This window comes from Crocodylus porosus, unplaced genomic scaffold (assembly GCF_001723895.1).
Source record: "Crocodylus porosus isolate Cpor-Errol unplaced genomic scaffold, CroPor_comp1, whole genome shotgun sequence".
Classification (NCBI taxonomy): domain Eukaryota; kingdom Metazoa; phylum Chordata; order Crocodylia; family Crocodylidae; genus Crocodylus; species Crocodylus porosus.
Genome location: NW_017728886.1, coordinates 185,134,356 through 185,151,316, shown reverse-complemented (window position 1 = coordinate 185,151,316; position 16,961 = coordinate 185,134,356). Strand labels below are relative to the sequence as shown.

Genomic DNA, 16,961 nt, shown 5'->3' with positions numbered 1-16,961 from the left:
TTTTTTGGTTTTTTGTTTTTTTTTGACTGGTCATTTGGAAGACCCAGAGAAATAAGCTAAAGCAGGGCTGTCCAACTGGCAGCCTCTGGGCTTGTCCCAGTGCTGCTTCCCTTTTTTTTCCCCCCCCATTGCTGCTGCAGGGGTCACTGTCATCTCTGGTTCTACCTCCCCATCACACAGAAAGTGTGTTACCCCTACAGGAAGTCTTGGGCCCCCAAAACCATTGCTGACATTCTTCTTGACCACCCAGTAGTTCTTTCCCAGAGTTCCATTCTTGTGCAATAATGTGCATACTTTGCAAAAGGATTGCTTAAAAAACAAAAATAACTCTTCACTTTAAACAGCATGTGAAATATCTATGTGAAACGAGAGCCATGTATAATACCATTCCCTACCAAAGAATGCAGTGAGAGAGAACTGACCAAAGTCCCAGTTTTTTCAGAATTCCAGATATGCTTTGCTGAACCGTTCTTCCCTAACAAATAGCTTTTCTGAAACATGAAATACTGTCTGACATCAATAATTGGGGTCCTTCAGCTTTGACAGGTCCCCTCTCACTCAGGAAACCTAAGTTTTTATCTCAACTCAGCACTTACAGGTGGTGATCCCTCACGATCGAGGCTGATCATTCCCACAAGTCAAGTGAAGGGCTGTAAATTAGCCCGTTGATGGCCAAGAATACCAATCCTAGAGCCGCAGCCTCTTTGGCAAATGCCACAGGTGGTAGTTAAAGGGAGGGTTGGACCACAAAGTTTCATAGTAGCTAGGATCAGGAGAGATCTGAACAGATCATCTAGCTGACCCCCTGCCACAGATTTCTTGATCTTGTTTCCTTTCCTTCTGCTTATGTTGTTTTTCTGTCTCTAGGGTGAGATGATTTTCCTCAAAGTAAGATGAACCTTCTCTCAAGCCATTTCCTTGTAATCCTGTCCCAAGCTAATTTTTCCTAATTTGCGGTGTTAATGCCACTTTTCTTAATGTTTGCCTTCAGGGTGTTTTTGAAGCATTTCTCTGACCCCTGCATGTCCTTTGTCCTTGGCTGAGTTGGAAGTATAGCAGTTGTTTTGGTAAACATACATCAGGCATATACACACAATGCCCTGGGAGTCATTTTGTAGCCCTTTCAGGACTATTGATTCCATCCCTTAAAATGACAGCTCTTTGAGTAGTTGGAGAACACTGGCTTCAGCCAAGATACAGTCATCCTGAAGCTCTGTACAGGCATGATTTATTTGAATGTTTATATACTTTAATAGCTATTCTATTTGAAGACGGATACTCTGCCCCCCCCTCCATCTCTTTAGCAAAAGAACATGAGGTAAGAATTGAGACTTAAGCAGAGTTCATTAGTTCTACATGGATGGATCCTCCAGATTTATCATAACAATTTGCCTTTTTTTCCCCCCCACACTAGAACAAGTGGTCCTGGAGGATCACGTAACAGTCAGTTTGGTGTGTTTGGTACAGAAAAGATCAAGGATCCTAGGCCACTTCATGACAAAGCATTTGTCCAGCAGTGTATCAGACAGCTCTGTGAGGTATTTTACCATTTTCTTTAAATGTTTGCTTTGAATCCAAATGATGCTAATTTTAATCTAATCTATTTTTTCCTTGACCTCAAATGTACAATCTGTCTCAATGCTCATCTACCAGATATGTTAGTGACAAAAATGTATTTTTGTTTTGCTGTTGTTTTTTTTACAGTATCTTGTTGAGAATGGTTACGCCCATAATGTCTCCATGAAATCACTCCAGTCTCCATCAGTTAAGGACTTCTTAAAGATCTTCACCTTTATCTATGGGTTCCTCTGCCCTTCTTATGAGCTTCCTGATTCAAAGTTTGAAGAAGAAATCCCCAGAATTTTTAAAGAGCTTGGGTATATATAAAAAAAATTTGTTCTCATCAATTTCTTTACTCCTGTTTCTATATGATCTATTTTAGGAAGTGTTACATATGTGTTTGGTTTGTTTTCACTTTACTCACTAAAATTAAAATATGTTGCATGAAATAATCAGACTTTAATAATTGATTTCACATTTTAATTTCCTGGCACTAACATGGAGCTGTTGATGTCTGGGTTTATAGAATGAGAGAAATGTTTTATGTTGGAAACTTCCCTTGTAACTTAAGCTGTGCAACAAGCTTTATTCATAGTAGACTTAAGCATTCCACTTCAAATGTGGAATTATTGTAGTGAGCTAGATTTAAAAAAAAAAAAAAAAGTCTTCTCCCAGGGTCTAGTAATTTAGCTTCTCCTAATATATTTCAATAACCAAGAGAAGAAAACAAAGCCAGCAAGATACCCCTCCCATACCCACCAAAGAATTACCATATTTACCCAAATCCAAGACAAGGTCCCCCCTGACCTTCACATCAGCATAGGGAAAATGGGGTAGGGGGCTGGACTCAATGATCTTCCCCTTCCAGCCCTAGTGTCTATTAAATCTATTGGCCAAATTTTCTAGTAGGGCTAATTTTATTTATATTGGCCTGATGTATCAATGCACCTCTACTCTTCTCCATAATACTGTTATCTTTTTTGCTTTAGAGCCAGATAACAAAAATACAATGACACAAACCTGGTATCCAATCCCAAGTGAAAAATGTCAGTGTGATCTGGTTGCCCAGGCTGGAGGGGTAGTTTAAATCATTCATTTTAAATGTTCAAGCTGACAGTTACATTATTTGACACTTGCATTTGAAACTTTGTTCATTTACCAGCAAGTCTTCTTAAACTCCTTATCCTTTTAATTCTTAGCTCCAGGGCCACTACTTAGGGGTCTATGGAATGGATCTGGCCCATAATCTGGCCTGGGAAAGTATGACCTAGCCTGAGGAATCATGGAAAATTGGGCATCATACAGCTCTACCACACCAGTCTGCCCTTCTGTAGAACTGTCCTTTGCAGGCCTCTCTGCTGGTCTCTCATGCCCTTACTTATGCATATTGCAGGGGGCAGCGAAGATAAGCTTGGGACAGAAAATGGGAGAATCTTTCAGAGTAGCATATTCTCTGTGAGGTGACAGCAGCCTAGAAGAATAAGAACTAAGATTTCTTCAGGATCAGAAAGCAAAAAAATTGTCCAGTATAATAGGATGGGATAGGGATCCAGTTAATATTTAGCATGGCATTACCCTTCCTGATCCCAACAGAATCATTGTATATGCAAGAAATAACTTTCCTTGCACCAAAAGAATATTGCAGCCCTGCCGTTGTGGGTTAATATTCTGTTTCAGATATGTAGGAGAATCTAGGTTGCTTTCTTCTTATAGGCAAGGTGAACCTGGAGATATGTGAGAGAGCTCTATCTTGTTTGTTATGGGAAAGTCATCCTGATCAAGCTTTTTCTTTCTTTGTAGGTATCCTTTTGTTTTATCAAAAAGTTCTATGTATACAGTGGGAGCACCACACACGTGGCCACAGATTGTTGCAGCTTTGGTTTGGTTAATTGATTGTATTAAGGTACTATCTGATTTATCTGAGCCTCCTCCGGCTTTTGAATAGAATGTTAGTTTCATAAGAGGCCTCTTAATGACTTTGTTTTGCCATTATGCTACTTGGGATATTTAAAGAAAACACAAGATATTTGTTGTGTTACTGAAAACTAGCTCTCAGCCTTATGACTTGTAATGCTGTATAAAATGACTAGTTAATTTATGATTTTGATGAATGCCTGTACTCAAAAGATGTTGCTGTGCCAAATATTTGAATGCTTAAAATTATGATTAAATGAATTTGTATGTTAGGACTCAAAATCAGCTTGCTACAAAGACGTTTTCCTTGTGAACTTATATCACTGCTTCTCTTAAATTTAAACTCCATGGGCAGGATTTTCATTAAAAACTTAGGTATGCATGCCAGACAACTAGTTGCATGCTGTTACACAAGAGAAGCATTCCTGAAAATCCCACCTTCAAACTTCCAGTGTTCGTGGTTGCAAGAGTACATTTGGTTCACATGTGGGAGATAACTAGTGTAGTTTTGTTTTTACTGGGTACACCTATACTTATATCACCACACCACATTGAACCCAATTTGTAGCAGCCCTAGCTGTCAGGGAACTTGTGGGAGTGGGGGTCAGCCTGCCAGCCAACCTGGGGCTGCTCCGACCTGGCTCAACGTGCTGTGGAGGGGCTGGCTGTGGAACGAGTCTTGTTAAGTTTGTTAGAGGGATGCAGAGTTAGCACCACGGAACCAGAATCTCCCTGGGTTAGGTGATTAGATACATTTCTGAATTGCAGCAACATAAACGACTAATCTTGTTAGTTTAATGCTGCTTTTATGCTGCCAAATTTAAGCATGGGTGTAAAGTCAGAAGAACTATCTGAAGCCACAGTGGGCCCGTCTGAGGATGTTTAGTGATGAGCTAATTTAGTCTACTTTGCCGTAAACATCTCACATCTACATGTGCAGCCCTATGAGGCTCCACAACACTGAACATGTAGACACCAATGTGACTGGCTGGGACATGAGGGTACTTCAGCGCGGGGGCTGCCTGCCAGCATCTCTCAAATGACAAACTTAACAAAACTCTGACACGGGAGTTACTGGATGTCTTCAGAAGTTTTACATAACTTTTGTATGGCCTGTTAAAGTAGTCATTTATCTCCTAGATATACTGTGCCATGAGGGAAAATGCACCATCGTTTGATGAAGCGCAGGGCTGGGGAGGAGAGACAGAAAATGGAATTGTACATAACAAGGTACCATAACTCATTTGCCAATTAATGCTTCATCTGTATTCTTCAGCATACCATCATTGAACAGTGTAACATGTTTAGTGTGATTTTTATGTTCACTAATTTATATTCTTTTTTTAATTCAGTCATCTTTAAATTCATCCCCTCAGTTGCTCTGGTGGGGAAAGCAGTAGTGGGGAGTGAGAGGTCAGACCCCTGCCCCTTGCTCTTCCCCCCCCCACCATGCGTTCCCTGCCACGTGCATGCCTGCCTGCCCCCTGCACCTTGCCCCTTTTTCCTTTTGCTATAGCTCTGCTTGTCTGGGGCAGTCAGCAGCAGCACAGCCCTGACTCAGCCCCAGCCCAGTCTGGCCTGGGAGAGGCAGTGGCAGTTTGGCTCAGCCAGGCTTGGGCTGCAGAAGCCAAGGCTAGAGAATGTAACAGGGGAGGGGGCAGTTGGGAGGGAAGTGAGGTCAGGGGAGTGGGCACAGGTACAGGAGAGACAAGTGGTAGGAGAGAAGACTGCAAATTTCCCCCCCTACTACCCCCAGCCATGTATACCCTCCCCTGTCAAACGAGCCACTCCAACCCAGGGCATGCAGCAGCTCAACCTGGAGCCTGGGCCCAAGCTGAGCTGTGCCTTTGCCTCAGACCAGTACTAAAATCCAAGATAAGAATTTTCCCTATGCTGTTGTGAGGGTCGGGGAGGACCTTGTCTTGGATTTGGGTAAACATGGTAATTCTTTGGTGGGGTGTGGGAGGGGTAGCTTGCTGGTTTTGTTTTCTTCTCTTGGCTAGGTCTCAAACATTCACTTTACTTGCAACTTGAGTCTATTTGAATTGCAATGTGTCCCCAAAAGTGACTTTAAAAAAATCGATTAGCTGAAATTAGAGAGAAAATTCACAATGCTATTTACAGTTGCTTTTGAAAGAGATGCAGTCTAAGATCACTAATGCGTGAAAACCTGAAGGTGGTTCTTTTTTCCCCCCTGTTTTTAATTGCAGGAATTAGTTTCTGCAGTTTTAATATCTTAATGATGGAGGGGGGGGGGGAGTGTTTTCACTTTTCTTAGGAATATAAAGCAAACACAGTGACAAAAATGGCAAATAATGTGCATGAGCTTGTATCTGTCTCTAAACTAGGAAAAGATAGTTAAGGAAAGGTCCTTAAGTAATCCAAGAGGTCCTTTCCCAATAATGTAAGATATGTTCTCAGTCTCAGGAGTGTTGAGTACATACATCACTCATTCTTTTAAAAATAGGCATGGCAGCACTTGCAGATCCCTGCAAACAAAGCCTGGGTCACACAGTGCCACATTTTTTCCAGCTGTGCCTGCAACTGGGCCACAGCCATGCTGGCTGCTGCTCCTGGCACTGTTGGGGGCAGGTGGGGGAACAGATGTGTGGCAGCCCCTGCTTGAGCCTCTCGACAAAGTATGCAGCAGGACCTGACCCGGCCTGGCCTGGAGCAGTGTGCTAACGTGCCTTTGCACAGGATTGGGAGGCACAGCTCCTGTGGAAAGGCATGATAGCTGCATAGCCTTGGTTGGGTTGGGCCGGTGGGGTGTATTTTCCACAAGGCTCAGGTGACGATGCATGGCTGTGGTGCCATGCCCACAACCGGCCACGGCACATCACTGCCTGAGCTTCGTGGAAAACATGCCCCACCAGCTTGACCCAACCCAGGCCACGCAGCTAGCATGCCTAAGCAAAAGAGCTGTGTGTCCTGGAGCTGCGCCTCCCGCTCCTGTGCAAAGGCATGTTGGCGCACTGTGCTGGACTGGGTCCTGCCATACACTTTCTCCCTGAACATAACACAGGTCGGCAGCGTTGCTGCCGTAGGCGGGACCCAGACTGGTGCGACACCCAGTCCCTGTGAGAGAAACCCAAGCCAAAAAGCACAGGCAGCGCTGGTTCTGAGGTGGCCGGGGTCACGCCACACTGCTGGGGGATCTGACCACAGCAGGCCCTGAGCGTACAGTGGCTGCTGCTGCTGTGGAGAGGGGCTAGGGCCCTGTGGGGAGCAAAACCAAACATCAAAACATTCACATATTTCAAATTTATTTTAATATTATGATAGGGACATTGGCGGGCTTCCAAACTGCTTTAGAATTGTAAATATATCAATAAAACATTGCCCAACTGGTTGGTTGATCCTCTCTCTCTCTGATATAGTGGTCTTTTGTTTTAACTGTGGAAGAACATGGATTTTTGGGATATTTTTAAAGAGTGAATTTGGGAATTTTTTTATCGGGGAATTTGCAGTTTTTAAAAAGTGAACACCAGGATTCCTGCTAGTGAAGCAAGTAGCAGGTCCCAGACAGAAGAACCTGCTCAGGGCTGGCACGTGGGACCCAGCTGGAGGTGGCTGACCTCTTGGCCACGTGGGGCCAGAAGGACATGCTTTGATAGTTCAAAGCAAGCCACCACACTGAGAACATCTTCCAGGCGATAGCTGCCCAGATGGCAGGGCAGCCATACACATGGCAGTAATGCTGCACGAAGGCCAACTGTACAGCCACAGCCCACTGGTAGCTGGCTCAGAGGTGCAGGTGCCTCTGCTGCAGCTGTGCAGTCCCCATCCGGGTCTGGCAGGTGTGCCGCCTTGGGGCTATGTGCTGTCACAGGTAGCAGCAGCCCCCACTGTCAGACTGCTGCAGTGGGTAGAGGGTGCAAGGAACTCTCAGTTAGGACTGTTGCAGCAGTCCAGCTGGTGCAAGAGGTAGTTCCCCAGATACCAATTGGCTGGGCCTCGGAAGCTCCTGAGCAACTTGCCAGGGCAGCTTTTTATACTGCTGAGGCCAGCACAGGTGCTGACCCCAGGTTATAGTTCCCCCCTGGCTGAAGATCCAGGAGGAGCTGGACGGGGTTATTTCCCCCCAAGTGGCACAAGTTGCCCCACACCGAAGTGCCTGTCTAGCCACGTGCACTGAGGTAGCAATCCCTAGCTCAAATTTGTGCCACTCCTATTTGAGCTGCTGCAAGTGCACGTCCCTGCATGTGTGGACATATCCTCTGTTCACTTTTCCTCCAAATGTTTCTTGCATGTATATGCTGACTGCTACTCCAATTTCTCTCCCTCTTCCACTGTAACTGCTCTTTACCCATTTTGGTCTAACTTGTCCTTCTCCCCATCATGTTCTATGGAATCCTTATCCATCATGCCTTGATCCTATTGTCACAACAGCTAACTTTATGCTTCCTGACTTCTTTCTTTCTTTGCCTCCAGTCCATGAAGAAGGTGGCTTTCAATTTTAAATCCTATCAGTTCTAACTTTTCTGAAAGTTGAACATTAAAACCTCATCTTCAAATTTCTGAATAGTTCTTCTACTTACTACTTTTTGTTTTTGCCTGCTGTCCATTTCAGTCTGCCTCTCACCAATCCCTTGGTTTTTCACATTTTCATCTTTGTACCTTCTTTCACACTATTCCCTGCATTAAGAACAGCCTCTTTGCACCATTCTACTACCCTGTCTCATTCAAACTAATGTAGAAACAACGAAAGAGGATGAACAGGAAATAGTAATGTTCTGAGATCTAGTTTTCCCTTGGTTGGCTGGCTGAAGTGTGAAGTGTCTTTTCTTTAGTTTTAAAATATTGGGGTCATGGTCTGGGCCCTGTCACTGTGCATTGTAAGATAGCGCTTCATAATCAAGCCAGTAAAATGTTCCATTTACTGAGTGGAACTGTATGTCCAGGTTTTTCCATCTCTTGGCTCTTCCTGAAAGTTTACTTTTTTTTCCAGCTTTTCTTGGACTATACTGTAAAGTGCTATGAGCACTTTATGAAGGGTGGAGACACTTATGAAGAATTTGATGCAGAAGTGCAGTCAAAGCTAAGTAAGGTTTTCTGTTTCGGTTTTGGTTTTGTTTGTTTAATTTAGGTTGCCAGAAATTCTGTTAGTTAAAATAAAGCTGTTCCATGTAAAGTGACTAGTTTTTTTCCATGTTTGGCATGCTCATTTCACTGTCAGATTTGTTCCATTTACAGATAAAAGGTTGTTAGTTCCTTCTCCCCAACACCACTGCAAATAGCCATCATGCTTTCTGATGGTTTCCAGGAAACTGGCAGGTTGTAGTGCTGGCTTTACTGTTTCTATCTACTCCAGAAATCTAGTACAGAGCCTATAGAAACAAGGACAGCACTTTGTTTCTTGTGCTGTTTGTGTAAGAGACCTCAAATGAGGACCACCAGTCAGATTTGAAGTGGACTGCTGCTGGCAAGAAAACAAATTGGCAACAGTGTGAAAGCTTCAGAAAAGACAAGTGGGTAAATGTTCATCATAGGTAGAGAGCAAGGAAAGAGATGGCTGTATCTGCAGAGAAGTATGTGGGACAGAACAAGAATTAAAAGAACAGAAGGAGAGAATAAAACTACAGCTGCTCAGGTTTTTTTGTTCGTTTCTTTAATACAAGCACATACTAATAATGCAGAGATCATGCAACTGTCCACCATCAGAAGCTGGGAGAGGATGTCTGTCATGAAATGATTATTGTAATAGCATAGTATATATGACCAAAAAATTTAAAATGCTTGTTTCCTGGAATCTGTCACTCAGATCTCAGCTTCTGTTTGAATCTTATGTTTGCCTGAACAATTTTTAAATAATCCTTTTGTCCATCTCCTGTATTGTGTGATGAGCATTCTTATAGTTTTAGCTTCCATTTTAAGTTTTGTCAGAGAGACGGGTATCATTTGGTATGGATGTTGGTGTTCTAAGCTTTTTAAAGACAATCTTTTGTTTCATTTCATTTTTGTTTTTCAGAGGATTTGTTTAATGCAGATGAATTCCAGGTGGAGGCTCTGGAAGCAGAAAACAAAAGATTAAATGAAGAGATTGCAAGACTGGAGAAAGAGAGAGAAAGTGAGCCAGTGAGTAAACATATCTGTATGAGCAATGCTAAGTTGTACTTTAAGCTTTTGCTTTTAAAGGACTCTGAATTTTGTTTTCAGCACTCTGCTGCTTTTAATAAAAAAAAAAAGACATTGATAGACTAATAAGAATAGGGAACCAATAGAATCTAAACACTTCTTCCTGTTCCAGAATTCATAATCTAACTTGGCCTATGTATCATTTGTTCCAAAACCAGTGTAGTATAAAACATTTACTGAGGAATCTTCAGTCACAGTTTAGTATTATGCAGGTATTTTCACATAAGTTTAAGGATTTTGTATCATTCAAAATTTTAGCTAACAAAATTTCAAGCACTGTTTCTCCAGACTTCAGTGTAGGAACTAAGGAACTTCAAAAGAATTCATTACAATTAGTTTAGGGTAGGTTATCTAGGATTTCTTGTAGGGAAGAGTGTATGGGGCCAGTGAAAATGGTCCAGATGTTTTACCATTTCTGGGACAGTTTTGTTTGAAAAGTTAGTTTTGTTGCTGGTAAATTTTAAATTAATGTAGTGTCTGTTTAGGCAGGAATCTAAGAGTACTGCTTGCTATTCCAAATGTGCTGATTTTAAAAATTTCCTTGGTTTTCTACCTTCTCCCCGTTTTTGTTTTTTTAGTCTTACCAAACCATCAAATGTGAATTAGCTGAAGCAGAACTCTTTTACTACATATCTATACGATACATCTAATAATGTAACATTAGCCACTAGCGTTGATTTGGACTCCTAGATGATACTGTAATATAAGTAGATGTTGGAGGCTTTCAGAATGAAATGTTTATGCTTAAAAAAAAAACAAAAAACAGCTTTTAGATATATTTTGTTTTAAAATCAATTACACTACAGGTATCTAAAATGAGGGTGTTCAAATGGAAATCTCATGGAGCTCAAAGCTGTCCATAATCGCATTTTTTCTTATATAGTAGAACTAGTTATTTCTATAGATTAATTGAGATGGTAGTTGTTTCATTTGCCAATCCCCCTTCCCCACAGGATCGTTTAGTTTCACTACGAAAAGTGAAATCTTCTTTGCAAGCAGATGTTCAGAAATACCAGGCTTACATGGCTAATCTGGAGTCTCATGCAGCCGTCCTTGACCAGAAACTGAAAGGCATTAATGAGGAATTTGAAGCAGTAGGTAAGAAAACATGAGTCACAAATGCTGGACCAAGCTAATAAACAGCTGTCTTCTTGCTGTAAGAGACCATGTATACTGTCCACATCTCAAAGGGAGACTTTCCCAAATAAATGTGAAATAAAGATGTTATATGACTTGTAGCCACTCTGTACAATCTTGGCAAGGTGGACATGAATGATTACTTCCTGGGCTAAAATGTGCCTTACTTTTTTTTTTTTAAGTGCATAAACAAGGATTTTTCTCTTGTGGTCACAGTAATTTTAACAAATAGTTTTGTATTCAGAAATAAAAGTTGAAGCAATGAAGCAAGAAAATGCTCGCCTCCAGCACATATTTGAGAACCAAAAGTACTCAGTTGCAGACATTAAGAGAATAAATCACGAAAGAAGTGAGTTGCAGCAAACTATCAACAAACTGACTAAGGAGCTGGAAGCAGAACAACACCTGTTGTGGAATGAAGAGCTAAAATATGCTAGAGGCAAAGAGGCGGTATGTGAAACTGCTACTAGTTTGCAAGATGGTTGTCATTCTTAAAACTGAAATTAAAAACTCTATCCTAATGAATTCAACAGTATCGGGGATATTTTAGATGAAAAACCATAAAATAATACCATTTAGTATTCTTTTGAACCATTTTCCTCTGCCTTTACTACCTATTTTGTGTGTAGGGGAAGTGTCTTTTCATATAGTTATGCATCAAGAGTGAAAGAGGAAGAATATTGTACAGCTCTCAATCACTAATGTTAAAGCAGCAAATAAGTTAAGGTTAGCAGAGGCAAGGGTTTCTGAGGTTGATATCTTTTTATTGAACAAACAATATACTGTGTTTACTAAAAAATGTAAGATAACAATATGATGACTCTCTTTCCCCTCCCCCCCATATATAGAATCTAATTATAGAAAACTTATAAATATGTTTACAATTTTCCAGGTATAGAATGTGATTATTGGAGGTCTGCCTTTTTGAGTTTGTCCCTTTCCCACTGCTGCAGCAGGGAAAATTTTAAAATCTGGGGTCTAGGTAGCTCCCCAGCCTTCTTCCCGTTGTAGCCCCTTCCTGCCCCTTTTTATTGCTGGATACTGCTGTCCCTGAGTACATGGAAGTAAGGAGCGAATTAAAAAAAAAAAAAAGTGAACTTGACCTAAGCATATATGTAGTAATTTGAATATGGTACCCATAGATGTATGTCACCTAGAACTGATGCATTTTACATTTTTTTGAAACTACTGCAAGTTTTAGAACATGTACCCCACAAACATACCTTTTTTTAAGCAGCACTTTTTGTACCTACTTGTAGTACAAACTGTGCATGATATTAATCTAAAGCCAAAAGGCTCATGATTTACTATATATGTTCATTGGGCTGGGCTCCAGCAGAGTCAACAGCACTTCAAGCCATGGTGACCCCACAGCTCACTACTGCTCAGTTTGTGTGTGGCCCCCACTCATGACTGGCGCGTGTTCTTGTCATGAGCCCTAGGATCCTCCAAAAATGTATATGCAGATGAGGCACAGGGCAACCTGGTCTGGAGCAACCTCACAGAGGGTAGAGCCATACTAATTATAGGTTGAGAGAGGGGCTAACAGAGGGGTCTGAGCGAACTGGTTTAAGCCCCATTTGGTGATGTTTATCAGACATTTTAAAGCTGGTGAAGAAACAGGAATCATTGGAAATGAGAGCAAGAAAGGCACACCTCAGCTATGTGAGTGAAGAAGTTGAAATTTTCTAAGTTATGGTGAGCCACAACACTGAATAAAAGTGTCAGCTCTCAGGGGGGCTGTGTACAACGGGCACTTATTCAGATGGGCTAGATTAACTTATCCTTGTTTTAGCTTCCCATCACTTACCTGGCAGGGGGAAACACCATGTATCTAGGTCCAAGAAGTTAGTTTTTCTTAAACCCCTAGGGGATTACTGTTCTTCTGGCATGGCTTAATACCTGCTGAGGTGCTGGGGCTTAATGCCCATTTTATGGAAAAGGGAGGCTCCTTCCTAGCTTGCTCCTGCGGCTGTGTGGCTGAGGGCAAGTGAAACTTGGGAGCATCCAAACCCCAAGCCTCTGGGCTTAGGCCTGCTTGTAGGATTCCTGGCAAAGATGTTGAAACTACCTGAAGCCCCGGGTGGGGGGTGGGGGGTGGAGGATGTTTGCTGGTGTTAGGGCCACTTATAGTTCTGGACCGACTCATAGATTTGGACTTAATTTGACTGATTTTGGGCTTGGAACACGAAAAATTTCTATAAAAATAAATAAGTAAATAAAAGTTTGTCATCACTGTGTGTTGCTCAATATGGGCCAAGTGTTTTATAAACATGCTCAGTGTTGAGTGTATAGTTGGTTTCCATTACTGAGCACATGCTGCTTTTGGCAGCAGTTTAATGAGGTTTCCTTGTATGTGAATTTAGCTGAGGGGCTTTTTTTTTCCCCCTTGCTGATTTTGGGGTGGGGAACCTCTTGTATTGGGATTTAATCAGGTTTTTGGGAGGGATAGCATTAATCAAGCCTTTGAATGCAAGACCTTCTTCTTCCTCAGGTCAATGTCTTGCATTTGAAACCTTGCTTAACTCTAACTCTATCCCAACTATATGGTTGGGCCAGTAAAAGATATCATCCAAAAAAATATTCCCCATGCACAATTTCTGGAGTATCATGACTACAACTTATACTATCATAAGGTTAGCAGCATGTTCGTAGAGCTAAATACTGCTGTTGCAATATAAATGATATCATTTCATCATCTTCACTAATTTTTAGGGTCAGATTCATTTCTTGCGTCAGCTGAAAATTCAATTGTGGCTCTTGATATACCATTTTAAAATGGAAAGCTCAAAAGATCCCTTCTGATTTCCTATGTATTAATTTAAGTGTCACTTGCCTTCTAATTGTAAAACTTAGAGAAAAGAAAAGTTTAAAAAAAAGTGAGTTCTGGGCATCACACTCTAACAAGGACACACAAGCTTGAGAGAATCCGAAGAAGAGCCACCCATATATATATATCAATCTTAAAAGGCAAGCTATACAAGGAAAGGCTGAGGGATCTGGGACTCTTCAGCATGAGGAAAAGAAGGCAATGGGGACCTAGTAGCAGCTTACCACTACACTACAGGAGTACATCAAGGGCTTGATGAGCAACTGTTCACCAGGGCACCCTTGGGGAAAACCAGGAATAATAGCCACAAACTCCTGGAAGACTGATTTCAGGCTCAACATTAGGAAAAACTTCTTCACAGTCAAGGTGTCCAGACTGTAGAAAAAGCTCCCTCCAGAGGTGGTGCAATCCTCTTCAAGAGTAGGTGAGAGGGTCACTTTGCTGGGGTCACCTGACCCCCAGTTATCTTTCCTGTTTGGTGCAGGGAGCTGGACTCAATGATCTTCCAAGGTCCCTTCTGGCCTTACAATCTATGAATTGCATTAAGTGACTAGGTACACTATTGAATACTCACACTTCATGAGTAAAAGAGGCCAGTAGAAAGGAAGGAGTTTAAACTACTGTATTTTCTTGTATGCTACATGTAACTTTTTTTTTTTCCTCAAAAACTAGCTGCTAGATATTGGAGCGAGTATTATTATAGAAAAGGGAATATGGTGAGATCAATCAATACCTGCCACTTACTGGGCAAAAGTAAAGCTTGCACACACTCCACAGGAGCAGAACAATGAGCAGGTAGGGAGCCAAGCATGCTGCTACTTGGAGCAGGTAATTAAAGAAAGATCTTTTGCATCATTCTTGCCTTTCAAAAATAAGGTGTTTATCTCACTTCAGGGCACATTTTATATGTGAGAGCACTCTTGCCTTTTATAAGTTATGAAAAGTTTTGTAGATTTTCTATCCAAATCTTAGAAAAGTCTGACAATAGCTATGGAGAAGTTGTAGCCAGAACAATGAAGGCTTGCCAAACTGATATATGCTTTAAATTTGTTCATTTGGGGCTTTTTTTTCTCTCCCAAACAGATTGAAACACAACTTGCAGAGTATCACAAGCTGGCTCGAAAGCTGAAACTTATCCCTGTAAGCGCAGAGAATTCCAAAGGCCTTGACTTTGAGATTAAGTTTAACCCTGAGGCAGGACCAAATTGTCTAGTCCAATACAGAACACAGATTAATGTAAGTGAGCACTGCTGCTTCTCTCACTGTCTCCGGTCTTGATCTCCTATGCTGACTTGGCTGCTATAGGTCTATTCTCATTAAATCGGGATCATCTTCAGGAACTCCTTCGCGCTTCTTCCCACAAGTCCCAGGTCTCCTGACTTAGGCCTCTTTTTAAGTGCCCTTTTCTAGGAATTAGGTATAGCTTCCCTCTTAACTCTACATTAAATCTTTGGGGGAAAGACTTTTTCCCTATCTTTCTCCATTCTGGAGGAATTAAATCAAAAAGAGGGCCCTCTGTTCTTCCTTCCCCTTTTTAAATCAAAATTATGGGAGAATTGCTCAGATTTCTTCTCCCTTCTCCAGAGTATGTTCTTCTGCTTTTTTTTCCTCACCAGCAGGACATGTCTAACCCTTTCCTTTATTGTAGTTGCCTCTGTTTCCTCCTGGGTCCCCACTCTTCCTGGAAGACTGGCTTGCTTTTTCTTTCCTGCTCTCCCTCTCTCCTCAGCTTGTGCCAGCTGTCCTTTTACGGGTGTAATTCCCCCTGGGCACAGCTCAGGCTTCTGCGAGGACAACCCTTGTGCCTGTTTACTTATCTTTCAGGGAGAGTGGGTTGATCGTGGCTCATGGCTTGTCCTGGTCCCAGAAAGCTCATGAGGGTCTGGCATGTATGTGCCCTTTGGGGATTCCCCCTCCCTGCCCCACCTCTCCTGCCGCCGCAGCATTTTATAATATTTCCTGCACCAGGGATGCCAAACACCAAGCTATTCTTGGCATCTTTTTTTTTTTTTAAACTTCTCACTTCCCTCTGGGCCAACTGGGGCCCATTTCCCAGAGTGTGTGTCCTTGTGCTCCCGGGACTGCCAAGATGCACTGCTCATCCAGGCCCGGACGGGTGTGTTCCTGGCCAGCATAGCCAGTCCTGCAGGAGCATAGCAGGGACTGGGACCCTATCCTTGCCACACATGGTAAGGTAAATAATCTAAATAAAAAGCACAGGAGGGAGTTTCCCTTCAAAGGGAGTGGCAGTGCAGACATCATTTTCAGTCTACTTTTTGGTATTAAAATGGCTTGTTTTAAAGTGTGTGTCATGTTGAACTTGGTTTCAAATTTTCCAGTTTTTCAGAGGTTTGAGTTGTGGTATTGTTTTAACTCTGCATAATAGGGATTATGTTTATTTCTAAACTTGTAAAGAAATTCTGGAGGTTCACTGGAATATGTTCTTGTTGTGGCATTTCCTTTTTTTTACATGGTTTTGCATTCTATGACAGGCTCCTCTTATGGAACTCATAAACCAAACTGAAGAAGAAATCAGACAAGCTACCCACCGGAAAATGGGTTTGGAAGATACCTTGGAACAGGTGCATCATGTATACTTTTTACAGTGGTTCTCAACTTTTAGACTTGGGGGTACCCTTTGGAAAGTGCCAGCTCTTGGTTTTCAATTGTTTTTTGGAGAACTGAAAAATAAGAGTAATTCTTCTGTTACTCTTATTAATTTGGACCATATCAGGGCACAATATTTTTAATACTATGGATTTCTATTTGAAATCTCTGTTTTATCGTGAGTCCTATTTGCACACTTAACAGTATTAACATTACACGGTACCTTTTGAAGAGATCTTAAAGTACCTTAGTATGCTGTATCATTCTGCAGAATCACTGGTTTTATAGTATCTTGAAGTTTTCAGCATTAAGTTTAAACTGTCTACACTTAAGCAGTGACAGACTAATAAAAGCATTTTGTGGGATCAGGGCTGTCCAGCTTCTGTGGGCTGTCAGTTGTTGGACAGCCTACAGATGATGATGGATAACTCTTTTTAACTTTTTGTATTTTATTTTTTAAGTAAAATGGGCTGTCCCACACTTCTCACTAGCCTAACAGTCACTGGTTTGTTTAACATCGCTACATTTCGAAGCAGAATTAAGTCCAGGAGGGATTTGAAAGAGAACAATGGATTAGACTAGAAAAAGTATTGCAAGGTTGGGAGTAGTATAGGAAAAAACTGCAGGTATAGCTGGGTAAAGCTGAGAAAAGGATCGATTGCCTTCTGACCTTTCTGAGAGAAACAACGTATTGCTGAGTGTACTGTTACTACAAGTTCTTTAAGTTATTTATTATTAGTTTGTACATGAAAAGTTTGATCTAATTTTTTTGCAT

At 41.7% G+C, this 16,961-nt stretch overlaps 1 protein-coding gene across 2 annotated transcripts in view; it reads left to right on the top strand.

Moving 5' to 3' along the window:
- The window catches only part of NDC80 (NDC80, kinetochore complex component), a 28,769-nt gene that overhangs the window by 6,547 nt on the left and 5,261 nt on the right, over positions 1 to 16,961 (top strand). For both annotated transcript variants that reach the window (XM_019546681.1, XM_019546693.1), the window contains exons 4-13: positions 1,415 to 1,538; positions 1,705 to 1,877; positions 3,361 to 3,463; positions 4,615 to 4,704; positions 8,426 to 8,519; positions 9,446 to 9,552; positions 10,566 to 10,710; positions 10,994 to 11,199; positions 14,663 to 14,815; positions 16,072 to 16,161. In XM_019546681.1, coding sequence (XP_019402226.1) covers positions 1,415 to 1,538; positions 1,705 to 1,877; positions 3,361 to 3,463; positions 4,615 to 4,704; positions 8,426 to 8,519; positions 9,446 to 9,552; positions 10,566 to 10,710; positions 10,994 to 11,199; positions 14,663 to 14,815; positions 16,072 to 16,161 — 1,285 coding nt within the window. The remainder of the gene's footprint in view (positions 1 to 1,414; positions 1,539 to 1,704; positions 1,878 to 3,360; positions 3,464 to 4,614; positions 4,705 to 8,425; positions 8,520 to 9,445; positions 9,553 to 10,565; positions 10,711 to 10,993; positions 11,200 to 14,662; positions 14,816 to 16,071; positions 16,162 to 16,961) is intronic.